This window comes from Chionomys nivalis, chromosome 16, assembly GCF_950005125.1.
Source record: "Chionomys nivalis chromosome 16, mChiNiv1.1, whole genome shotgun sequence".
Classification (NCBI taxonomy): domain Eukaryota; kingdom Metazoa; phylum Chordata; class Mammalia; order Rodentia; family Cricetidae; genus Chionomys; species Chionomys nivalis.
In genome coordinates, this window is record NC_080101.1 from 38,515,483 (window position 1) to 38,527,816 (window position 12,334).

Below are 12,334 nucleotides of genomic sequence, written 5' to 3' on the forward strand. Positions count from 1 at the left end.
ATTAATAAGGGTTCCAAGACAATGAAGAAATGATGGGTTTTACATCAACAATATCTGGAAAACAGGAGATCCATGTTCTAAAACAATCTAGTGATTGTCCTAAGCAGCACACAAAGAACAGTTAACAGTACACAAAATACTTAAGGGTACGACCCAAAATGATAAAACTCCTTAAAAAATAGTAATTATTTCTGTCTGACATGGAACTTAATGCACAAAAAACTTAAATGAAAATTGAGATGTAAAAATGCACTAATTGAAAATAAAATTCTACATAGCTAAAGAAATACTGAATGACTAAAAAAAGTAACTTAAAAATAAGAAATCAAGGGGAATGGTCAAATGACTCATGCTGCCATGCGTTTAGACCTGAGTTCGATCCTCAAGACCAGTGTGGAGATTGGAAACATCAATTTTACTATTTGACCTTTGATTTCTACAAATGTACTGTGGGGCATAGATGTATACCACACACACACACACATACACACACATCACATAGCAAATAAAAACCAAATATATGAATAATGTTTGATGAAAATTTTTCTTCCAAATTTTTGTAACTAAGGAAAAAAAAGAACACACATAAGCAAATAACAAATTAAACACAAATTAAGAATTAGTACATATGTTTCTGTGGAGAAGATATAAAAATCTACCAAGTATGTTAATAAGTTCCCAAGACATTCATCATCAGGGAAATACAAATTAAACCCACAGTGAAATATGGCATGACATGTCAAGATATTCATTTTAATAAAAATAATACTTTGGAAAGGAAATGAATAATTTGTAAACCTTGAACATTATTACATGGAATTACATAGTCACTATGAAAAGTGTTTATGGTTCCTCAAAAATTAAAATGAAGTAGAACTACCATAGATCTAGAAACTTTAGTTTAATTTTTGTTCAGCAGAACTGAAGTTAGAATCTTGAAATGATCTCTGTGCTCCGGTGATAATTTCAAACTCCTCCTTATACCAATATGTACAGAGAACCTAAGTGTTTGTTATGAAATAAAATTATAAAGAAATGTTGCTTTAGATATCCATGGAATTTTGTGGACCCATATAACTTCTTGTTTTTATGGCTATTTGAAATATGTCAGAATTTTGATAAATTTTATATTAAATTTATGCCTCAGTTTTGATAGCATCCTATTTTTACTATATTAATTCTATGAATCCTAGAGTATGAGATATCTTTCAGTTCTTTATTTGCTTTCTGTTTTTAATTTTACTTTCATTGTCTTGAAGTTTCATGTAAAGGTGTTTTCTTCTTCAGTTAGGTAGATGTCTACGTAAGTATTTATTTAGTTACTATGAATGGGATATGAAAGTTTTCCAGTGAATTCTAAAGTATATTATTATTATAATTATTATCATTATTATTACTAAAAAAGATTTTTTCTCTCATATAATACATTCTGACCACAATTTCTCCTCCCAGTTCCTCCCCATCACCCTTTTCTCTGATCCACATCCCCTCCTTCTCCCTGCAGAAAAGAATAGGCCTACAAGATACAACAAATCAAAATCCAAAAACAATAACACAAGGTAAAAACCCTCACATCAAGGCTAGACAAGGCAACCCAACAGGAGGAAAAAACTCCTAAGAGCAGGTAAAAGAGTCATAGATACTATCACTTCCACAAAATTATTAATCTAAAGCCACAATATATGTGTAGAGGACCTGGTGAAGACCATACAAGGCCTCTGGCAGCAATTTAGTCTCTGTGAGTCTTTATGAGCCTTGCTTAGTTGATTTCCATGGGTTATCTCCTCCCAGTGTCCTCCATTTCTCAAACTACTACAATATTTCAGCCCCCTTTTAGGAAGGGTTCTCCAAGGTTTGATGAGAAGGACCCAATGGAGACCTCCAATTTTCATTCTATGTACTCTGGCTATGAGTCTCTGCATCTGCACCCAACTGCTGTCCAAAGAAACCTTGTTGATAATGACTAATCAAAACACTAGTCTATGAGTGTAGTAGAATATTATTAGGAATTATATATATGTAAATATATAAATATATACGTGTATGTGTTATATGCACATTCATATATAAATAAATACACATATATTTATAATGGGGAATATATAATGAGGAATAAAGAGTTTGAACAGGCCATCTCTATGCAAGGTTTCTAGGGGAGCGACTGGGTGGCATTCAATTGAGCTATCTTAATGGTTCCATTAAGATCTGTCGGGGGCCAGCCTCGACAGGATTACCTTCCTTCCAGAGTACAGGCTGGGAATCTAGAAATATAGTGAGGAATATGAAGACATGAACAAAAATAATAAAATACAGAATTACATAGGATGGTATCGGGAGGGAATTTCAGTGAGTACTGAAAATTTGTCTGTGTTTTATTTTCCAACAGTTTAATATAGCCCTGATTTCAAAAAGTAGGAGTAGAACAAAAGAACTGCATTAGCATACAAATTGAAAGTCATGGGGCTCATTCATTGCTCAGGCCCTGGACTCAAGTCCTAGACTAAACACTCTGTAGGCAAACCACTCCCTGGGTGGAATCCCAAGTTATTTCCATAAAGGGAACAAGAACCTAGTTGGTTCCTTAGACTTTAATTTAGGTAGGAACCGACTACTTCCCTATTTCAGGAGCAGGAATTCTAGAAACTAGCCACACCTGTTTATAGTAGCCTTGAGAGAGCAGAACTCTGGTTTACAACTAAGTGGTATGTTTGTTGAGTTAGAGGCACAATAATCTCAAACTAAAAACAAGTCTCAAAACTCTCTGACCTGCCGGGCGGTGGTGGCGCACGCCTTTAATCCCAGCACTTGGGAGGCAGAGGCAGGCGGATCTCTGTGAGTTCGAGACCAGCCTGGTCTACAAGAGCTAGTTCCAGGACAGGCTCCAAAACCACAGAGAAACCCTGTCTCGAAAAACAGAAAAAAAAAAAAAAAAAAACTCTCTGACCTTTGGCCTCTTTGGGCCTCCACAGAGATCCCTGATTTTAAGACAGATGGCTGCTCTCCACAAAAGGACAGTTGGCCCCATTGTAGATGACAATATCTGTATAGCTCATTGACTATTGCAATCATATTTATAAATATGATTGTATACACACAAACACACACACATAGGTTCTACCCTAGGTCTCTAGGCTATTCGATCTCAGGATCATAGCCATCAAAACAATACCAGGCATGAGCTCCTTGTGGAATGGGCTCCAAGTTGAATCAACTTTGCATGGCCACTCCCACAATTTTAGCCCCAGCATTGCTTCAGCACATCTTCCAGGCAGTGCAGATTGTAGGTTAAAGGTTTTGTGCCGAGTTGGTGTCCACATTTCTCTTTTGGTAGCCTACAAAGTCCATTCCAACAACAGAGATATTAGATTGTAGGGGTCGGGGCTTCATGTAGACTGACTCTACCTCTCCACTTTTAATGAGCTGTGCAAATGTTATCGTTAGTGATGGAACCAACTGTCCTTTTGTGGATAGCAACTTTCTGTCCTAAAATTAGGTTTCTCCATGGGACCACCTGAAACAACTGAATTGTTATGCAACCCAGTCTCTCCACTAGGAACCTTGTTTGGATATAGACAATTTCAACTCTGTATTCTCCATCACTAGGAGTCTTCACTAGGATCACCCTCATATTCTAGGAAGTTTTCACTATATTAGGTTCCACATTGCCCTCATTATCCCTAAAATGACAACCAGTTCCAGACTCTCTCCCCACATTCTTTCCCCACATTGCATTATAGCTCTCAAGCTAATCTTTCCCACTCTGGTACCCACAGGCCCACAGTCTACCCAAATCATCTAAACTATTTTCCCCTTTCCTGGTAGATTTAATCAGACTAGAGCACTTTTTTTTTAATCTAACCTTTTTGGATCTATGTTAGGTTTTTGTTGACTTTCTTTAAGTTGATTTACTCATTTAGTCAAAATTTTTGTTTCTGTTGTCCTGGTTTTCTTTATTATGTATACAACATTCCTTCCATGTATGCCTGCATGCCAGAAGAGGGCACCAGATCTTATTATAGATGGCTGTGAGCCACCATGGGTTTGCTGGGAATTGAACTCAGGACCTCTGGAAGAGCAGTCAGTGCTCTTAACCTCTGAGCCATCTCTCCAGCCCTATTAACTTTCTCTTTAAGGACTTCAAACATCTTCACATAGTTGGTGTTAAGATCTTCTTCTTGTGCCTCAGCGACATTGTAACATTCAGGCCTGTTAGAAGACCTCGGCTTTAGTGGAGACATATTGTTCTCATGTTAATCACATTCAACAAAAGTAAAGACCATTACTTAAATTCTTTGGTCAAATTATGCGTCCTTTATTTTCCGTCAGATGGAGCTATCTCAATAAATCACAATTTGAAGCTACCTTTGCAGTGGCATCAATGACTACATACTCACTGTCGAAAAAGAGGGTTCTGCAAAGCTTCTGCGACAACCCTACTCTCTCTTCCCTCCCTATCAAGTACCAAAGTAACAATTACACAGGAAAGCATCAAAGATAACTCCTAAAAACTGTGATGAGAATTTTGAAGTATAGCTCTCTACAGTTGAGGGCTTCTGTGGGGATACTGATGGGGATGGACTCAGTTTTCTTTAAGGGGCTGGTTACCATGCTCCTGTTTGACCATGCTCCATTCAATATCTAGAAAACTCAAACAAATTGGAATTTTTTTTTCTCTCTTCCTTTTTTTTTTTGGTTGGGGGGATCATAGGGTCAGGAATGGAGCAGGGAAAACTGGGAAGGGAGTGTGATCAGGATGAATGATGTGAAATTTCCAAACAATCAATAGAAATATTATGGTGGAAAAATAAATAGTATACATAATGGCCCATACCCAAGAGTTTTGGGGAAAAAAATAGCATTGAACATAGAAAGCTAAAGTCTAGGGAATTTTCAAGGGTTGGGTGATTTACAGAGAAATTTTAGTATATAAAAACTTGGTTGCAAATCTCAAAATTATTTGCAGAAGCATATTATCAGGATGGAGGTCAGCCTATAGGATGTATAGAACATGCCAAATTCCAGAAGATGGGTCAATACTTGCTCATATCAAGTTTTACAGAAAGCAGAAATGAATTTATTTTGATCTTCTAATAAGATGACTTCCAATTTTAAAATGGAGTAGGTTGGTCTACCACTGGCAGCTATTTATTGTGTTTTAATTCAGGCTTCTAGATATCTGTGTTTATGATGATTACAGGGCAGGGCGGTCATGGCGCATGCCTTTAATCCCAGCACTTGGAAGGCAAAGGCAGGTGAATCTCTGTGAGTTCGAGGCCAGTCTGGTTTACAACAGCTAGTTCCAGGACAGGCTCCAAAGCTGCAGAGAAACCCTGTCTTGAAAAACAAAACAAAACAAACAAATAAACAAAAAATGAAAACAAAATAGTAATTATAGGTCTAGCTGCTGATACCTCAGAGGTCAGGAGGGGATGGGTCTGGAGGGGATGGTCTGTGGGATCCACAGGAGCCATGGTGGGGGAAAGAAGGACTGCAGCTGGTGTTCTTATGCAGGAGTGAGTCTGAAGGATTGGTTCTTCCAGAAAAACAAAGAACATGGACGGTCCCCAAGCAGACTATCTGCTCTTCTAGCAAGCATAGCCAGTGTTTCCATAGATTCTCTTATATGTGCATAATGTCACATGAAATTAGGGATAGTTTGGTTCTTTCTTTCCCAATTTCATACCTTTTGTATATAAGAATAATCCCAGTGTTATAGCTTTGATTTTGAGCAATATGGGGAATATGAGAATGGGAAATATTTTTTACCTTAATTATGGTAATTATTGGCCTTCAACCCCTTAGTAGGATTATATGGAGAATTATATTTATTAGTTTAAATATATAAACCAATATTTCTTTTTTAGATATAGTCAGCTTGATCATGATGTATGGTCATCTTAATGCGCTCTTGAATTTGGATTTCATGGATTTTTTTTTTTTTTTTTTTACTTTTTCTCACTTTTATTTATGACAGATTTCCCCCGATCTCTTCTGGTCAAAAATTCTTGGAGACAATTCCATCACCTTGAGCCAATCGGGGAATAGAATCATCTGACTCGCCCATCCAGCTAATGGCCCCGCAGATAGCGTAGATTTTAAACTGGCCTTTAAACTGACCTGTGACCCTGTCAACCTCGGCCACATTCATCTGGATGGACGCGTGGTCCTTGGCACCAAGGATGGGGTTGCTCGCGGAGCATTTCCGCAGCACGTACAGGTTCACGAACTCGCCGGAGTCGTTCTGCAGGTCGAGGTCCGGCCTGCTCCCTAGGCCACAGGAGCACAGAAAGGAAGTGGCTCGTCCTGGGCAACACTATTGGGCGGGAGACAGATTTCATGGATTGTATTAATGACATTTGCACCTATGTTTATCAAAAGTATTGGTCACAATTTTATTTTGTTGTAGTATCTTTATCTGACTTTGGTATCAAAATAATATTGTTTTCACAGAATGAACTTGATAGTTTCCCTTTGTTTTTTATTCTATTTTATGGAATATGTCAAGCACAACTGGCATGAGATCTTTTCTGAAAGTTTGATAGAATTCAGCAATAAATCTATTCTCTCTCGATCTCGTTGCTTATAAGGGGCCTGTTTAAAGATCTGATCCTCATGAATTGCTTTAATTTGGTTTGGTCTTTAAATACTGCCACTCTCTATCTGTTTAAGAAAATAACTTTACTGAGTTTCTTGTTTCATAGTTACATACTTTCAGATTTTAAAAATAACTCATTGTAAACTCTTTGGGCTTTTAGGTTACTTGATTAAAATTCTGAGTTAATTATTTTATTTCTGCTTTTGTATAGAGTTGAGATGTTTCTCATGGTGCTTTTAGGATAATTTATTTCCTGTATTTATCTGATCTCCTGATCCTGACTATGATACTTCATGGGGAAATTCTTCTCTGGTCATATCTACTTAGAATTCTATATACGTCTCATATTTGGTTGTCTTTCTCTAAGTTGACATATTTTCTGCTATAATTTCATTAAAAAGCATGCCTATTCCATTTGATTTTTAATTTTGTCCCTCTTGTACATCATGAATTTGCAGGTTTGGTCTTTTGAACATACACCAGACTTGTAAATATCTCATACTCCTTATTTTTTTTTTTTGCATGTATATACATATAATGTTGTCTCAGCTTTTTCCTCTGTCCAAGAATCTGGTACTATCTACTTTTACTTTAATGGTCTTGCATGTTAATGATGTTTTCTTAATGTGTTTATTTTACTTATGATTTTCTCATGGGAAATATTTTTGTTTTGCTCTTATATAATGTTTCAGTTTTCCTGATTTTTCATCAATATTTTGGATGTTAACTAAAGTTTACTGTTTTATTCCTTTTAAAGGATGTATCAGAAAATTTTTCCTTAAGACATATGCTTTTTTAAAATCTACAATGATTGTCGATTATTTTCTTTTTTAAATTGTTTTTATTGAGCTATATATTATTTCCACTCTTCTCCCTTTCTCTCCTTTACCCTTCTGCCTTCTCCCATGGTCCCCATGCTTCAAATTTACTCAGGAGATCTTGTCTTTTACTATATCCCATGTAGATGAGATCGATGAATGTCTCTCTTAGGGTCCTCTTTGTTGTCTATGTTCTCTGGGATTAAAAATGTAGACTGGTTTTTCTTTGCTTTATGTCTAAAAGCTACTTATGAGTGAATACATATATTTCTATTTCTAGGTTTGGGTTACCTCACCCAGTACGATGTTTTCAAGATCCATCCATTTGCCCACAATTTTCAAAATGTCATTTTTTCTGCTGTGTAGTACTCCATTGTGTAAATATATCACATTTTCCTTATCCATTCTTCAGTTGAGGGATATTCAAGTTGTTTCCAGGTTCTGGCTTTGAACATAGTTGAGCACATGTCCTTGTGGTCTAATTTATCATCCTTTGGGTATATATCCAAAAGTGGGATTGCTGGGTTTTGATGTAGGTTGTTTCCTAGTTTTCTGAGTAATCGGCATAGTGATATCAAAAGCAGCTGTAGCAGTTTGTACTTCTACCAACAATGTAGGAGTGTTCCCTTTACACCATGTTCTTTCCAGCATAAATTTTCATCAGTGCTTTTGAATTTGGCCATTCCTATTGGTGTAAGATGGAATCTCGGAGTTGTTTTGATTTGCATTTCTCTGATACCTAAGGATGTTGAGCATTTCCTTAAGAGTCTTTCAGCCATTTTAGATATCTCTGTTGAGAGGTGTACATTTAGGTCTGCATCCCCATTTTTATTGGATTATTTGTTCTTTTGAAGACCAATTTCTTGAGTTATGTGTATATTTTGGAGATCAGTCTTTGTTGGATGTGCGATTGGTGAAGATCTTTTCCCATTCTGTAGGCTGCTGTTTTTTCTTATTGACCATGTACATTGCTTTACAAAAGCTTGTTAGTTTCAGGAGGTTCCATGCATTGTTTCTCTCAGTGTCTGTGCTACTGGGATTATATTTAGGAAGTGATCTCCTATGCCAATGCATTCAAGTGTACTTCTCAATTTCTCTTCTATGAGGTTCAGTGTGGTCAGTTTTATATTGAGATCTTTGATCCATTTGAACTTGAGTTTTGTGCTTGGGGAAAGATATAGATCTACTTTCATTCTTCTACATGTTGATATCCAGTTATGCCAGCACAATTTGTTGAATATGCTTTCTTTTTTCCATTTTATACTTTTTGCTTATTTGCAAATGTTCATAGGTGTGTGGATTGATATCCAGGTCTTTGATTCAGTTCTACTGTTTCTCTTGTCTGATGTTATGCCAATACAGGGATGTTTTCAGTACTATAGCTCTGTAGTAGAGTTTAAAGTGAAGGATTGCGATGCCTCCAGAAGTTGCTTTATTGTGTAGGATTGTTTTGGATATGCTGGGTTTTTTTGCCCTTCCATATGAAATTGAATACTCTTTCAAGGTCAGAGAAGAATTTTGCTGGGATTTTGATGGTCATTGCATTGGATCCGTAGATTGCTTTTGGTAAGACTGTCCTTTTAACTATGTTAATTCTACCTACCCAAGAGCATGGAAGATCCTTCCATTTTCTGGTGTCTTCTTCAATTTCTTTTTCCAAAGGTTTAAAGTTCTTGTCATACAGGTCTTTCACTTGTTTAGTTAGAGTTACTCTAAGATATTTTGTTATTTGTGGCTACCGTGAAGGGTGGTGTTTCTCTGATTTCTTTCTCTTTTTGTTAATCAGCTGTGTAAAGTGTTGGGAGTAGTGAGACCCCAGATCGTGAATTTCTTGTAATCACCTGATCTGAGTGCCTACAGCTGCTCTGAGCATGAGACCTTTAGGAGTTCCTGATGGCAGGAGAATGGTTTCTGGTGGGTTTGGCTGGGGCGTGGCTATCTCTATATAATCTGCCCCTGAACACAGTAAAGGGGGCATTTTTGGGGAATTCAAAGATGACCTGTGTTGCTGTTTCTCTGTCTCTGTGTGTCTGTGTATTTTAACCTCCAGCTCCCTTACCCAAAGCTCGGAAACTGGGTGCCAGCGCACACAGTACAGACACGGGGGCGTGGTGTGCAGCATAAAGGAGGGCTACTAATTTTTTTTTTAGATAAACTTGTATCTGCTACATTGCTGAAGGTGTTTTAGAGTTGTAGAAGTTTATTGGTAGAATTTTTGGGGTCACTTATGTAAACTATCATATCATCAGCAAATAGGGAAAATTTAACTTTTTCTTTTCTGATTTGTATCCATTGATCTCCTTTTGCTCTCTTACTGCTCTAGCTAGAACCTCAAGTACTATATTGAAAAGATATGGAGCAAGTAGACAACCTTGTCAAGTTCCTAATTTCAGTGGGATGGCTTTGAGGTTCTCTCCATTTAGTTTGATGTTGACTGTTGGCTTGTCATATATTACCTTTATTATATGTAGGTATGTTCCTTGTATGGCTGCTCTCTTCAAGATCTTTATCATGAAGGGTTGTTGTATTTTGTTGAAGACTTTTCAGCATCTAATGAAATGATCATGGGTAAGTCTTTTTCTTTCAGTTTGTTTATATCGTGGATTACATTAACAGATTTTCATATGTTGGTTTATCCCTGCATTTCTGGGAAGATTAACTTGATCATGATGGAAAAATTTTCTGATGTGTTTTGCCAGTATTTTATTGAGTATCTTTGCATCAATGTTCATGAGTGAGATTAGTCTGTAATTCTCTTTCTTAGTTATATCTTGTGTGGTTTGGTTATCCGGGTAAGTGTAGCTTCATAAAAATAGTTTGGCAATGATCCTTTTGTTTCTATTGTGTAGAAAAAATTGAAGAGTATTAGTATTACCTTTTCTTAGAAAATCTTGTAGAATTCTGCATTGAAACCATCTGGCCCTGAGCCTTTTTTTGGTTGGGAGACTTTTGATGACTGTTTCCATTTCTTTAGCAGTTGTAGTTCTATTTAATTTGCTTATCTGATCTTAATTTAATTTTGGTAAGTGATATTTATCCAGAAAATTGTCCATTCCCTTTCAATTTTCCAATTTTTGGGAACACAGATTTTTAAAATATGACCTAATAATTTTCTGGATTCTCTCAGTGTCTGTTATTATATCCCCTTTTTCATTTCTATTTGAGGTTGGGGTATGTTTCTTATATGCATCAGAAGGATGGATTCTGTTTTGTATCCAGTCTGTTAGCCTATGTCTTTTTATAGGTGAGTTGAGTCCATTTATATTAAGGGATATTAATGACCAGTGATTGCTAGTTCCTATTATGATAGTTTTTGTTGGTGGTAATATTATTGTGTGTGTGTGTGTGTGTGTTCCTTTCTTTGGAATTTGCTGCTGTGGGATTATCTATTGTCTGTGTTTTTGTAGATGTAGCTAACTTCTTTGGGTTAGAGTTTTTCTTCTAGTACTTTGTATATGGCTAGGTATTGGTTAAATAGGGTTCTGTCTTGGAATATTTTGTTTTGTCCTTCTATGGTGATTTAATATTTGCATAATGCTTGACCAGGACCTTCTGGCTTTCATTATTTCCATTGTGAAGTCCGGTGTAATACAGATTGGTCTGCTTTTATATGTTACTTGACCATTTTCCTTTGTAGCTCTTAATATTCTTTCTTTATATTTTATGCTTAATGTTTTGATTATTATGTGGTGAAGGACTTTTATTTTTGATCCAGTATGTTTGGTGTTCTGTAAACTTTTTATATTTTCATATATATATATATCTTTCTTTAGGTTGGCAAAGTTTTCTTTCATGATTTTGTTGAATATATTTCTGTGCTTTTGAGTTGGGCTTCTTCTTCTATCCCATTTTTTCTTAGTTTTGGTCTTTCCATGATGTCCCATATTTCCTGTATGTTTTGTGCTAAGTTTTTGTTAAATTTAGTGTTTTATTTGACCAATGAGTCCATTTCCTTTACTGTATCTTTAGCACTTGAGAGTCTCTCTTCCATCTCTTGTATTCTGCTCTTTATGCTTGCATTTGCAGTTCCTGATCATTTTCTCATATTTTCTGTTACCAGAATTCTCTCTGTGTGTGTTTTCTATTTTGTCTCTGTATTGGGTTTCAAGTCTTGAATCATATTTTTTATCTGTTTGATTGCTTTTTCTTGGTTTTCTTTAAGTGAGTTGTTGATTTCTTCTAATTTTTTGTTTGTCATTTCCTCCATTTCTTTGAGGGAATTTTTCATTTCCTCCTTAAGGGTCTCAAACAGTCTTCTAAAGTTATTTTTCAGGTCATTTTCTTCTGCTTCCTCTCTATTCAGTTATTCAAGAACTGTTGTAGAGTCACTAGTTTTTGTTGATGCTGTGTTGCTCTTTATGGTGTTGATTGTTTTCTTAACTTGTCTACTCATCTTTTTCTCTGATTTGTGTAGTTGCCGCTGTGTCACTAGTGATCATTCTTCCAGGTGCCAGTGGACTCAAGGCTCAGATGGTTGCTCCTCACAGTGCAGCCAGGGCCACAGTTCCAGTCACCTTGGAAGTTATTTGGTGTTTTTGGAGGTTGCTTAGAACTCCTGGCTATTGCTCTGCAATCCTGCAGGTTGTTAGGGCCTGCTCCCTCGGTAGTAACTCCCTTGTACCTTCTACTGTGGAGGTCACTGCCTAGGGCCTGCTCCAGCAGAGGTTGCTGGCTGATGCCTGCTCTAGCGGAGGTACCTGACTTGCACCTCATTCTTCAGAGGTCTCTGTCTTGAGCCTGCTCCCTCTGTGGTCACTCCTTTGTACCTGTTCCTGTTGAGGTTGCTGCCTTGGGCCTGCTACAGCGGAGGTCCCTGGCTTGGGCCTGCTCCAACAGTAGTCCCTTTCTTGGGCCTAATCCACAGATGTCTCTGACTTGGGCCTGCTCCCTCAGCAGTCACTCCCTTGTACCTGTGCCTGTG

The 12,334-nt window shown here is 37.0% G+C and overlaps 1 protein-coding gene across 1 annotated transcript; it reads right to left on the reverse strand.

Moving 5' to 3' along the window:
* Positions 1 to 5,995: 5,995 nt before the first annotated feature.
* On the reverse strand, positions 5,996 to 12,126 carry LOC130887777 (40S ribosomal protein S21-like). Its single transcript, XM_057790382.1, has 2 exons — positions 11,928 to 12,126; positions 5,996 to 6,267 (listed from the first exon to the last, which is right to left on the reverse strand). Exons 1-2 carry the CDS (start codon positions 12,124 to 12,126, stop codon positions 5,996 to 5,998), a joined length of 471 nt encoding a protein of 156 aa, XP_057646365.1.
* Positions 12,127 to 12,334: the final 208 nt, after the last annotated feature.